This window comes from Phasianus colchicus, chromosome 3 (genome assembly GCF_987193195.1).
Source record: "Phasianus colchicus chromosome 3, bPhaCol1.hap1.1, whole genome shotgun sequence".
Lineage (NCBI taxonomy): Eukaryota > Metazoa > Chordata > Aves > Galliformes > Phasianidae > Phasianus > Phasianus colchicus.
Window position 1 is genome coordinate 9,915,633 of NC_143438.1, and position 13,452 is coordinate 9,929,084.

The window sequence follows — 13,452 nt, forward strand, 5'->3', positions numbered from 1 at the left end:
TAAATTACAAATCACAAACAGAAGAGCTCCTATAAATATATCCACCTCAGCTCTGTAAGTAGATAGAGGTTATCACAAATGCTAGATTGGATCTGTCTGATCACTGAAAGCGTGAGTGCCATGCACAAGTACTTTGCCAGTATCTTCTTTTTTCCTTTACCTCGTACAGAGCTGGGAAGAGAATTTCTGCTTGAAACCCCTTCCTTGCCTTTCATGTGGGACTATTAACATTACAGTGGGACTCTGTAAGAGATTGCTCTCTCTTCAATAAGAAGGTGCAAAAAAAATCTAGGGCTTGAGAGTTTCACACCCTCAAATTCTATCTTTTTATTATGGCTTCAAGGTGGGCTTCAGAGGGTTTGATTCCGGTCTGCCATGCACATGCTCTCAAATCACACCTGGCATATCATTGTGCCCAGGCCTAGTCTAAAGCCTGGGTATTTCTTGCTGTTTGGGCATCACCTTTTTCAAGCCCATATCTCTTTTGTAAGCTACTGCACTAATAATGAGCTAATAATGAACTCTATTCTCCTGCTGGGGATGTAGAGCTGATGGTGACTAAGTGCAAACTCTGCAGCCTGGTAACTGTGATTCTTTCTTTAATTTTTTTTTTCTTTTTGAGAGTTCTAAATAATACCTGTCAATTAGAAGCCTTCTGATGCCTAAAACCTGACTTAGGTGCTAGGAATGATAGCATGTAATTAGTACGATTTAACAAAAGCTGTCATGCTCTATTTTCCAATTTGCAGAGTCACATAGTTTACCAAACATGCAAATCTGTGCTGCTGGATGTAGTAGTTATTTCTGCTCTAACTTATTTGTTTTCTGGTTTTAAATAGATTCCTTTCAAGTTTTTGATCCTTTCTAACACAACATTTGAATGTGAAGTAAAACCAAAGGGCAAGAGTTGAAATTGATTTAATGGGGCCAGCTATTTAGATTAAGCTAAAGTAAACACTGCTACTAGACTGTAAACTATTACTCAGTTGTAACAGGGATGTACAGTAATGAAGATAAAAGAGAATAGAAAAACTCTGCAAGGGAGAATTTTGTCTATGGCATCATCAAATTTACACTTAAGGAAGATTTATCAGTATATGAAGTCAGAATTGTAAAAACCATCTCATAAAAGGAACATGTGAAAAAATTGTCATTCAAAGCTGGCATGCTTTAGCTATAGTTAAAGTCAGAGAAAAGGCATCCATGCATTTCAGGGGTGAATGGATGACAGCACAGGAGACCATGTAGGGAAAAAAAAAAAGGTACCAAATTACATACACATTTCTTGTAAACAGAAGATAAGAGTGGACTTTCCTATAGTCATTTATAGGTCATTTTTATTTTGGAGGTCAAAATGTTGGGGTCTAACATGTATTCATTTTGATTAGAGGTAGGTGGATGCAGGAAAATGTTTCCTGGATTAATCATTACATACTATTTTAACAACCATGATTATCTCCCCATTATCTCCCCTTTATGCATATCACCAACAGGAGTTTTCAAGAATGACTTGAAATTTCAAATAAGTACAGGAACATTTTAGAGGGAGTTAATTTGGAGTAAATATTTTTGCAACAGAAGCCTAAGATTGATTCTTACCCAACCATAGAAGTAGGAGATATGGTTGTATACATTCAAATATCCATTCAGTGGCACTGAATATGCATGTATGTCATGAGTACAGCTGTGCATGCTCTTTTCCTTACTGTAAATCATTGCACTCCATATTATGGAAATGACTTGCCACATATTTTTTGGTAAAGCTGACAGCATTTCTCCCATGTGACCACGTGTCCAACACCAACAATCAGCCAGTGTCTCTAGCTTCAGATACTCTCCACAAATGAGCTCAGTGTCTGCTACACATTTTTAGGGTATCACCCTACAGGAGAATTAGGAACTACACCCTTGAAGGTCTTGGAGTATGGGAGTGGCGTTGTGATAAGGAACCATTTTATACCTCAAATGGATTTGAGACCAGCATCCAAAAGCTCCTTTAAAACAATTCTACCTTGAGACAGAACACAGATTTTGGCTAAATTCTTTTGTTCTGCTTGATTGTTCCTGATATGACAGGAAAATCAGCACATTTTGCCAACATCGTGTCTGATATTTGTTAGAAAGGGAACAAAAACGGTTAGTTATGGAGGAAAAACACTTAAGAAATTGAGTAACATATGTAATGACATGTTAGAATTGATTATATATCATCTCATGTTTGTTTTTTTGACAATAGTGCATGTTATGGAAATGTGACACAAGTATGTGTTAGGAAGAGGGGAATGAGAAATGCATGAAGGATTATAGCTCAATTTCAGAGGCATTTGAAACATGTAATTTCAATTTGTGTAGTTACATTGAGAGGAGGTCCTAGTTTTGAAAACTGAAATCACTGAAAACAGGAGGGATGGTTTGCAAAGAATTTTTTGTGTTTTCCATTTTTTTCCCATGAAAATAAATTTTCACATACTTTAATGTAAATATAAGCATTAGTATTTTTTTTTTTTTGCCAAAAGTCTAGCTTTATGTCTTGCTATAATAATTGATTTTTTAAAGACTCACTTCTTTAGAAGAGCTTTCAGAGATGAAATCATTCTCCTAAAATGAGTCAAAGAAAATATGAAATATTCATCTAGATTTTCCCATCCACTTTTGTCAATTAACTTTTACTGAAATGTTAGAATATCTCAGTGGTGACTCAACTACCCTGGTCATTTTTGGTTTAATAGTGTCTTTAACTACAAAGTCTAATTTGCATCACTAATTCTTGCCTGTGAATTGCAAACAAAACTCTTGATTTTGATCCCACTACAAGTGAAGTGTTAAAACGTTTCTGCTGGAGATATCTAGACTGAAATGGAAAAGGCAGTGTTTGTGATGTGTACAATCACAGATGACATGGAAATAACTGTAAGGGAATTTTGATTTTACGACAGCAATCCTTAAGATGTTTTGGAGGAAAAAAATCATTTTTTAGGTCAAATTTTGAACACGTTTGTAGAATACCTTTGAAACCATTTTAATTGCAGTGTTGCTGTTGCTAACAGTAGGAGTCTTTCTTGCTAGTTATTTTCATTAGATAAGGATGTGAGCATCTTATTTCTGCCCAGCACCCTCTCCTCTTTCAGTTTTCCTCCTTTTGTGGAAAGGGCTCACCATAGTATCACACGTAGATAATGCAGACAGATGTGTGGTTTTGGCTAGGTATAAGCTTTCAAATCATTAGTTCAGGTAGGTTTTGATGCATCTAGAATATGATATCCCATCTGTGCTAGAAAAAAATACTAGATTGTGAAAATTCTTTTTTAAAGACAGTCAAACAATGGGTCCAAATGAATGTTTACCAAAAAGTCTTGTGGGCTGGTTTAGTGGCACTTCAGTTTTGACTTGTTTTAAATTCAAGTGGTAAAGAAGAACTTTTGAAGTATTAGAGATGTGAAATGGGGTATGACTGACAGGAAAGGAAAACAGCAGAATGCGTGTGCAAGCACTGGAGAGAACATGACTTGTTATTTATGAAGAAAGATGTATAGGCTCATGTCTCCCAGATAAACACAGAAGTATGTATCCATACATATGGATTGCTGCATCTCTCTAAAACGAAGCTAATGAGATTTCTGACATCAGTTTGATGGACACTGATAACCTGAAAGTGCTTAGATACACAATTGCAAACAGTAGTACATAGGGCAAAAAGGCATCCAATCTGTGCACAAGTGTGTTATGCTGGCTTGTGATGTTTGGGTAAATGTAAACTTTTTATATCTAACTAACAATTTTTTGTACATTTTAGAGGAAGTGTGCTTTTACTTCTGTCTTTGCATCCAAAGACATGGGCTTTAGAACATCTGTATTAAAAAAAAAAATTGAGAAGGGTAGGGAAGAGTAAGGTAAAGAAGGGTGGGGAAGGGGAAGGGGAAGGGGAAGGGAAGGGGAAGGGGAAGGGAAGGGAAGGGAAGGGAAGGGAAGGGAAGGGAAGGGAAGGGAAGGGAAGGGAAGGGAAGGGAAGGGAAGGGAAGGGAAGGGAAGGGAAGGGAAGGGAAGGGAAGGGAAGGGAAGGGAAGGGAAGGGAAGGGAAGGGAAGGGAAGGGAAGGGAAGGGAAGGGAAGGGAAGGGAAGGGAAGGGAAGGGAAGGGAAGGGAAGGGAAGGGAAGGGAGGAAAACACCTAGATGATTATGAAATGGGGCAAGCAGAAGTCTTGTTATTTTAAATTATTTTTTAATAGAACAAAATACATTTAGCATTTGGAAACAGTCTTTTTCAACTGTGAGGAATGCAGAGGTTTTCTAAAAGTTTTTGCATTTAAGGGTATAAGTAAGTAAATCTCAAGCATTCTAGTTCTGTTTAGTTATGCCATTGAGAATTAGAAGATTCTTATTTCTTCTAACTTTAGTTTGGCTGACTGGATATTGAAATAAATAGCCAAAAGGTGTAGTGACTACAACACATGGTGAGCTATTTTAATAGAATTGAAGAGGCTAATCTACCTGACTGTGCAAGACCATGGTGTTCAGTTACCAGTTCCTAACTTCTAAATAATGACAGAAGATGTGGGAAGGGAAAAAAACATTTATGAAGGATGAGGGCGAGGCAGATGTTGATTGTTTACTTCCTGGAATTTAAAGGGATGGAAATTGATTACATCAGGAATGTTCTTTGCTGTTAGTAATTTGCCGTTATTAATCTCATTATTCTGAGAATAAATAACATCACATTAATAAGACCTGAAAAAATGTCATAATTCTAAGGAGATATTGATCTTTACAATGAGTTATAAACAAAAATAAATTGATAGGTGGAGTGTCCCAATGCTACTTTTCACAATGAACATCTGCAGTGGAATCAATCTGGGCTAGGATTTGGGGATACTGCAGCAATACTTTTTTGAAGTACTGGCCATCATTTAATATGCAAAAGCAGGAGGGAAGCAGCACTGAGTAGTCAGCAGTGATTAAAGTCAAACGTCAAGAATGAGTCAGCACTGTATGAATTAAAATAAATGAGCAAAAGTGAAGCACAGGGAAATAAATAAATTGTGGCAACAGAGTTGGAGCGGGGAATGTAGAATTAAAACATTAACTGGGAGTATTTTATTAAACTTTGAAAAACAGTGAAGTAGTATTTCCTTGAGGCAATCTCTTGAGTAATCATTCCCTATGTGTCTACACCATCCAATGCATATGTTATCTGGCTGCCCTTTGTACTATACTCTGTTATCCATTTGCCCAATATACTATGTTGTTCCTTATTTCCATATTATTCTACTTTGCATTTTTTAAATTACTCCTCACATTCATCAAGTAGCTTGCAACCAGTTTGAGCACATCTCATGCGAGTGGATCTATAAATAATTTATAGATACAAAGATAGTTTAAGATAAGCCTTCAAGAGAGTTTTGTTCAGTTACTTAAGTATGCACAGAGTATCCTGCCAAATGGACTGGGAAACAACTTCAACGTCTGTGGGAGCATCCTGGAAATGTTCAATTAATGCAGTTAATTTTAAGTTTCATGCCCCCTGCTGGGTAAAAGGAGATAAGACTGAAAAAGTGGACGTACAGGTCTGGAAGAAATTAGAAATTATTTTATGATTGAGTTAAAAGTTGCCTGAGAGCAGAGGGGAACAGAGTCAGTCTGTGGAGAAGAGGTGGACTCACAGCCCAGAGCAGCATCCTGACCATGATGTCCAGCCTGTCCTTTTGGGTTGTGGTGTGTGGCTTCATTACAGCTTGACATATTCTAGGGAAGTTGCTCCCTTTCCTGAATTGGGTGTTTTCTTGCCTGTCAGCATGGGATTTCTCCATGCAAACAAATACCACCAGCACACTTGTCTTCTGAGTTCGCTGCTTAGGCTTCTTAAATTGGTGCAAAGCATTAGTCGTGATTTATATTATCCTATGGAAGATGTCTATGATTAGGTGAACCCTGCTTTCAAAATGATTGTTGTTCTCCACTGATACCTGCCAGGTAACTAGTCAGATGACTTAGGTGGCCACATCTTCATTGAGAATGCTTAAGGGGCAAGTGAGCTGAATCCTGCCCCATTATATACCTTCAGCAGTGGTGGATTTGTATTTAGAACGTGCTGACATTCCAAAGCGACTAGCATTTGGCTTCTGTACCCTTCAAAGGGAAAAACAATTTCCAAATATTAAAGCCCGGTCCATATTTACATTTCAGATTTTGACTTTCCTACAGAAAGGTGTTAGATACAGGGCCACAGTCCCTCTTCTCTCGTTTCTGACTTGCAGATGCGTCACCAGGCATTACGCAGTTGGCAAGGACACCCCATCTCCTAGATCCCAACATACGGTCACAGAAGAGACAGTCAGGATATTTCTGGCTGGTATCTGAAGGCTACAGCCAGCTGGCTTCATTTACCAAGTTTTCTAAATCTAGACAATCTTTGCTGCCAGATCCAGCTTTTGTGACTTTTCCATCCCTCCTGCTTTCGCTTTCTGTGGAGGAAATGGGGAGCAGCTGTTTGAGCAGCACATGCGCCCAAATGGCCAACATCCTCTGTTCTGCACTCAGCCCACGGGAGGGAGGTGATGGCTTCTGCTGCAGAAGGAGAGGATGGGAGAGGAGGCAGCTGATAAGGTAACACCTCTCTCCTCCTACCCTACAGCAGCAAAGGCAGCTCTGTAGCTTTCTACAGGGGTAGAAACAGCCTGTGGGTGTTAGTGCAGGCAGCGTGGGATAGAGAACCAGCTAGCTGCTGGTGCCAAGGCCCTGATTCTGTCCCTTTGCTAAGGTCAGAGTATCCTGCACTCAACTACAGAAGACCTGAGGTCAGCTGGGATTTGGTATAATCTGCTAGCAGTGCTGTCATAGCTCTTTGAGTTCCTTCCAAACATCTTGCAGCCCTATTCCTTCCCTTCTCTCCCACTCACAAGGAGTGGGTACAGTTGAGAATGAGTGCTTTCCAGCTGCTATTTGTAACACTGTCGTGTCATTAATGTGAAAACATTGGAAAGGAGGTTTTGTTCGTGATCTGGAGGATCAAAGGATTAAAAGGCAGAAGTCTTCCAATCTCACAGGAAGAGTAAGTGGGTCATAAACCCCTATTACATGATATGTGAACAGAGTGAATTGTAATGCAATAACTGTAATAATAACTACAGTAATAACACATATAATGCATTTTGATATTGTTTTTAATTAAATAGCAGAACGTTGTGGTATTCTTTCACTCAATTCCAGCATAACGAGGTTTTAATGCACACATATAAGCTCTTTGATAGCATGATTTGCTAATAACATCGTGTCATTATGTTAGCATCAAATAGTTTCTTGTGATACCATTAGGTAGATCTGGTGACAATGCTTTCTTGAAGTCATTTCAGTTCCAATCTAGCAACTTGAGCTAAGCTATTTATGTTGGATGGGTGCCTCACAAACACTGTGTTTTTGGGTGTGTGGGTTTTTTTTTTTCTTCTGAAAGTTTAAGCTAACACAGCTTAACTTTTTCTCAGAAGGCAGATAAAGCATGAGATAGGTTCCTTTTGCCCATGTTTGGAGAAATCATTCCATTATCTCATATAGAAATGCCTATGCTGTAGAAAACAAAATTTGGGACGAGGTACAAAGATGCCAGGAGATGTGTACAGGCAGCACCAATTGCACACTGGGAGAGGGTTGAGTTCTTTGTTGTGCACGGGGGTAAAATAGTTCAGAGGAATGAGATTATATCAATACTCCTGGGACTTAGGGAGTTGATAAAGGCGCTATCTATGGGAAGCAATCCAGATGCAGCTTTTTCAGAGGATTATCATTTGCCCCATTGAAGCCATCCTGTCTCCTCATGCTTGGTGCAACCTCAGACACTGAATGCCTCCTGAAGCCGGGGAAAAAGCATTAATAGCAGCAGAGAAGGAGATGAAAAGTTCAGGGGGACCAAGTGTAAGTGGAGTTTGGATCTTGTATCAATGAGCTGTTCCCACTTACAGAGGTGATGAGGATTTGGGAGCCTCTGTACCACACTGTGATGCACAAGGGAAGCATGTCATTTTTATTGGTGTCTTTGAAAAAAGTTTCACATGCAGATGGGCAGAAAGTCCACAGTTCTCAGTGCTGGTTTCTGTTTGTTTTGTCCAAAGGGTAGAAGCCCTCATGATAGATCTAAATGTCAAACCCCAGCTGATGACCTGTGTATCATACAGATCGTATGTGATACATTTCTGCATAATGGATTTTTTTCTCTCTTTGTGTTTTAAAAGGCAAAATAACTGCATTAAAACAAGGAATCAACCAGGTACTAAGGTGAACATTTCAGTGTCAACAATGTAATTTCTCCAAATATGGGTAAAATAACATTTTTACCCCCTGTCTTCTTGGAAATATTTACAGTGAAGGTTACCTGTGTAACTAGCTACCTTGTGCATATTAATGTAATAGTCTTCCATTGCACAAATACGTATTACTTCTTCCACAATCCTCTCTATGCCTTGCAGTGCACAGGAAGTGTGCTGTTGATAAAGTGATACAGCTTATAAAGCATTAAAATGCACATTTCTAATTTTTTGTTTCTATGGAATAGAAAAGAGATCTGTTCCCATAGGGATATCAAAGAACCTGTTCTAACATTGCTTCTATAGCAATGCTCAGGCATCCATTGCATTTTCGAGATGGAGAAAAAAACGAGCAAAATTAGTCATTATGCTCAGCTGGTTTTAACTTGACTTTGAGGAGCTTAGCATTTGCTTCTGCTGTTGTTCAATTTGGAAGGCAGTCTTGTGACAAGAAGGGGTTTATGGCAATGTTACTCTGTGATGTGCAGATGAAAATGCATTACAGTGATCGGGGCAGCAGCTGGGCAATGCAGCACCTCAGTTGAGCCAAAGGTTAAGTGTTGCTGACCTTGATGTGTCCTGGGATGGTGGCAGTTCCCCTGATGGGTTCAGCTCTGGGAGGATGGCCTCCAGAAGGAAGGCCAAATTCTGGTGTCTCAGCTTTGAATGGGAGTAACTGATGAAATTAATGGCAGAAAAAAACTACTGAACCATGATTTTGGAGAACGGTATGTAAAAAGAAAAAGGCTTGCTACATTTTTTTCTGCCATTTTGTACAGTGCTTTAAGGAATAAAAAACCTCCTCTTTGAAACTGCAAGTTTTCTCCAAAAATAGAACTGACGAAGAAAATGTGAACTGACTTTACCAAAAATATCATCTATGTCGTGAATAGTTCTCAGCTATCTTAAAGCAAAGAAGTCTGATTACTCCTTTGCTCTCTTGCTATTCAGGGGAGGCCAGTATTTCACAGGGAAGGATGCAGACCACCCTCGGCGTGCTGCTTACATACAACACACTGAAATGCCTCAGACCTTTCCCAAGTCAGTTATAGCTTCAGAACAGAATTATACCAGCCTATGTACCAAGCCATCCCAATAGCACTGAGAAATGAGGAAGGAGGAGAAGAACAGCACAGTGTAGCAGTGTGCAGTTCCCTGCTCTCTCCAGCTTGTCCAGTCTGATTCTGCAGCCCCAACCTGGATCTCGTCTGTTCCTTTTGCCCCCGCTGTACACCAAGCAGCTTTCTTAGCTTTTCCTTATCCTCTGACAGGGCAGATCAGCCTAATCATTACTCTTCTTGTAATCACTTTTACACCCTGTATGTTTTGAAGACTTTCTGCTTGCATACACTTCAGTAGCTCAGTCACAAGGGCTGGCCATTGCGCGGCACTGTACGCCTTAGCAGTATGGTTAAAACAGCAATTGTTGAGATAGTGCTGGAGTCTCTTACCTTGGGCTCCTTGACTGTAAAACATTCTCTGAGCAGACTCGACATCCAAAAAGTAGTCCATTTTGAAGGAACTTAATGTGTGTATGCAGTGCTCTGGTATGATCAATCAGATTCCTGGGAAAATAACACAGATGTCAGACAGAAGAAAGTTGTTGAGTTTCTTGGTGGGAAACAAACAAACAAACAAACCAGCAGAGGCAGTCCTTAAAGGATGTAGTTTAGCATATTAGAGTCAAAACATTTCCAAATCACTATTCATAGAGCTCCACAAGTATCCTTTGCTATTTTAGGATATTTGGTTTAAACCTTTGTCTAAAGACATAAGAGAAAAGTGCTGCTACAGTAATATTACCTTTTTAGTACAATCACCTTTATGCTAGCCACATTCTCAATTTCTTTCAGTACATACTTAGGTTCCTCTGCCTGTTACATTTGCACTTAAAAATGAGATCAGAAAACCTTGGGGATGCCCAGGTCACTCAGTGCCAAGGGCACTAGCAATGCTGGGACCTCTGATCAGTCACTCCTGTAACAGGCTACACTGGTGCTGCGTACGACAAAATCAGCACTAGAAAAGAAATGAACAGAAGAATGAACAGAAAACCAGCCTTCCCTTTTTTCTCCCCCCTTACTGACCAGAAAGTAGCAGCAGCAAAATACTGCACCATTAGTTTTAAAAGCAGTGATAAGAGTGACAATTAAGAAATGATAGGATACTCCCAGGACAGTTTCCTAGTTGATATTTATATTTTTGGAATCCTTCTAAACTTTGGGTCTGTCTAAACCATAGGTTACATCTGTGTGTCTAAGACACATCTGCCTGCAGAGTTCCTGGGATTATGCACATTAAGCTGACCCATGCTACCTCCTTCGTTTTCATCTGCTCTCAGCAACTCACATAAAAATCCAAGGTTTGCAGAGAAGGCACAATCCAATCTTTCCTCCACTCTAACCTTAGTTACAGCACAATCATAAACATGCAAACAGCTCTGCACAACGTTTATTTTAAGACAGACAGACAAAAATACCTCCAGTTCTTTTCCATACAAACCTAACGGAAAGATTTGAGCAGAGAGACTTGAGACCCTTGCTTCAAGCAATTCCTTTAATTACGTTGGCAAAAATCAGGAAACCGGGGTTCCAAAGCTTTTTCTTTTTTCTTCAATTCAGCTTTCATCAACATGCAGTCCTTTCCGAAATTCAGAAGCCTACCTTGGCAAGGAAACTTTTAAAATTCCTCAGCAATTAACTTGACTGTAGCACTCCCAAGCCAGAAGCTATACTTACTGCAAAATATCAAGAGCTGCCTGGCAGTCGTGTAAGCTCCAGTAGTTTCAAGGAAGGTTTCTTTGATCTTACTAAATGTCCCCAGTGTAAGCAAACAATTTTGATTGTTTGATTGGAACTCTGATGAATAATGCATAACGTCAACTGGACTTCCTTTATCAGATAAAAATGGCCAGGAGATGTTGTTACTTAGCAACAGGAGGTGACACTATGATCATCTTCTCCACTCCCCCTCACCCTTCGTACTGAAAAATTAAGCCCCTGGTTTTGATTTGATAAAAACTTTCCCAAGAAAAAAAAAATCTTCTTCAAGTTTCCTGAAGAATTTGTTTTTTTCACTCCGATCTTCCTCACTGCAGCTCATATTCTGAGGTATTTTTAAGTGTTTCATAATGATTAACCATAAGATTGTGTTTTGTGTAGAAATTTGCTTCCAGAAAGTGAAATGCCTACTTTCTTCATTTACCACAAGGGTAATGAGACTGTTAAATATTTTGCTATGACTATAATGTAAATCATGTCTTAGAAAGATTCAGTTCTGATCTGGTACTGCTTACTGGACAAGGCATACAGAAAAAAGCAACACACAAAACATGCCAGTAATATTATGAAATATAGAAATTATCCAGAAACCTTTTCTATACCAGAATTCCTACTTTTAAGTGATTCATTCATTCTTGAAGATGCTGTAATACTTGATACAAGCATTAGCTAGGAATCATTGCATTTCTGCATGAGATACAGCCTTGTACAAAAACACACGATGAAGCTTTTTGCAGAAAGTATGCCTGGATCAAAAGCAGAAGCAGTGTGAAGGATTTTAAAAAGAAATAAACAAAATCACATGCAGGAGATAAGTACTTACCAGTGTTACTGACCTCTTTCCATCCCACTGTCATGGAATAAGACTGAACGAATGCAAGCCAGTCTGTGAGCCAGAATGAACAGCTTCTAATTTTCACTTCAACCTCGAAATCAAGAATACTGAATACAGAAAGGTGACGGATCTGCTGTTTTATATTATGATGAAGTGAAAGCTCTTAGCACAGATCTGAGTAGAACTGCTTTTTTTTATACTACATTAGCCTGCTAATTTGAGGAAAGTGAAAGGCTTTGTTTTACTGTCTTTTATCTGTTCTCTTTGCTACCCCCACAATTTAATTTGCATTTAAAATTATTCTTATGTCTCCAATGCACTCCAAGGTGTGGAGCATTTTCTAATCGTGATGAATGTTCAGTGTGGTTTTTGTGCAATTCCACTTTTATTCTGAGCCAGAAACATGGTGAGTAATTATAATTGCCAGCTATTTTCTAGAATGAAATACAGAGTGGTTGTCTGATGCAGTTTCTGATTTTTCCTCCATTTAGCAATACATTGCAACAAACTACTCAGTCAAAGCATCAGTAAAAACATAAATCAAATAGCACAGTGTCATGTCATGATAGCTTAAACATGCATATCCACAGATTGTGAAAGCAGAATAAGATTCTACTGAGATATTTTCAATAATAATATGCCTTTCTCAGACTTGAAAGTGGGCTTGGACAGTTAATAAACTGAAATATAACACAGTTATTTTTTGTTGGCTTCTAGTTAATCTAGTTTAATGTTCCTGGAGTCTCACATTGTTTGGATTTGGAGTCCTAATAAAGCCAGGCACTGGGGGCTGACAAAGGCATTGCTATTAAGTTGCATGGGACATCCCTCATGAGAGGGTCAGGACCTGCTTTGCCCAGCAGTTCATGGGATGGGTCCCCAAATCCTGATGTTGGAAGTGGACCAGAATGTGACAAAGACAGCGATAAAGCAATCTCAAAAGTTCTGGCCAAAAGGAGCATCAGGCTCAGTATTCGGACATTTGCAGATGATCTGCTCAACAGATCAGGTGTAACTGCCCTCTGAAGTGCACTGCCACCAAACAATGCTGATGCTCAAAACTGGGGGTTCTGAAAGGTCAGATTTTCATTTCAGCATCGACCAGCTCTTTAAATCAAATAGCAAAGATTTTTTGGCTTTTAAGAAGAAACCCAAGAAGATAAATAAACGCTCAGAGTATAGGTTCTTCGGTGCAGGCTAGAAAGTAAAAATCACCCTGGGCAGGCTATACCATGGATCTCCACACAAAAATTTCTTTCATGCACCTGCAAAGCACCCAGGAGGTATCAAAGATAGGGGTGAGCTACATGATTCTCAGGTAGAATCAGGCATGGTTGTTCCTACACTGGCACCCTACTAAATGTGATTAGATTGAGTAGGCGTCTCACAGTGCTACCTACATGGTGGATCTGGCTTATGAAAGCAGTGCTCCTGTTTTCTGAGGTATGACAAACGTTTTCATTCCTGAACACAAATTAAAGAAAAAACAAACAGCAAGAACACTACAGGCTTTTCTCTATGCACTCCTTGTATTTGAGAGAGTTTA

General features: G+C 39.2%; 1 protein-coding gene across 5 annotated transcripts in view; it reads right to left on the bottom strand.

The window, feature by feature from the left end:
• The window catches only part of PHACTR1 (phosphatase and actin regulator 1), a 296,676-nt gene extending 284,701 nt beyond the window's left edge, over positions 1-11,975 (bottom strand). The window contains exons 1-2 of one of the 5 annotated variants that reach the window (XM_090136924.1): positions 11,895-11,975; positions 9,743-9,856 (exon numbers count right to left, since the gene is read on the bottom strand). In XM_090136924.1, coding sequence (XP_089993050.1) covers positions 9,743-9,803 — 61 coding nt within the window. In that variant the 5' untranslated portion in view covers positions 9,804-9,856; positions 11,895-11,975. Of the gene's footprint in view, positions 1-9,742; positions 9,857-11,029; positions 11,049-11,894 lie in introns of those variants that run through there. The other 4 variants (XM_090136925.1, XM_031589369.2, XM_090136927.1 and 1 more) reach the window with 4 other exon arrangements.
• Positions 11,976-13,452: the final 1,477 nt, after the last annotated feature.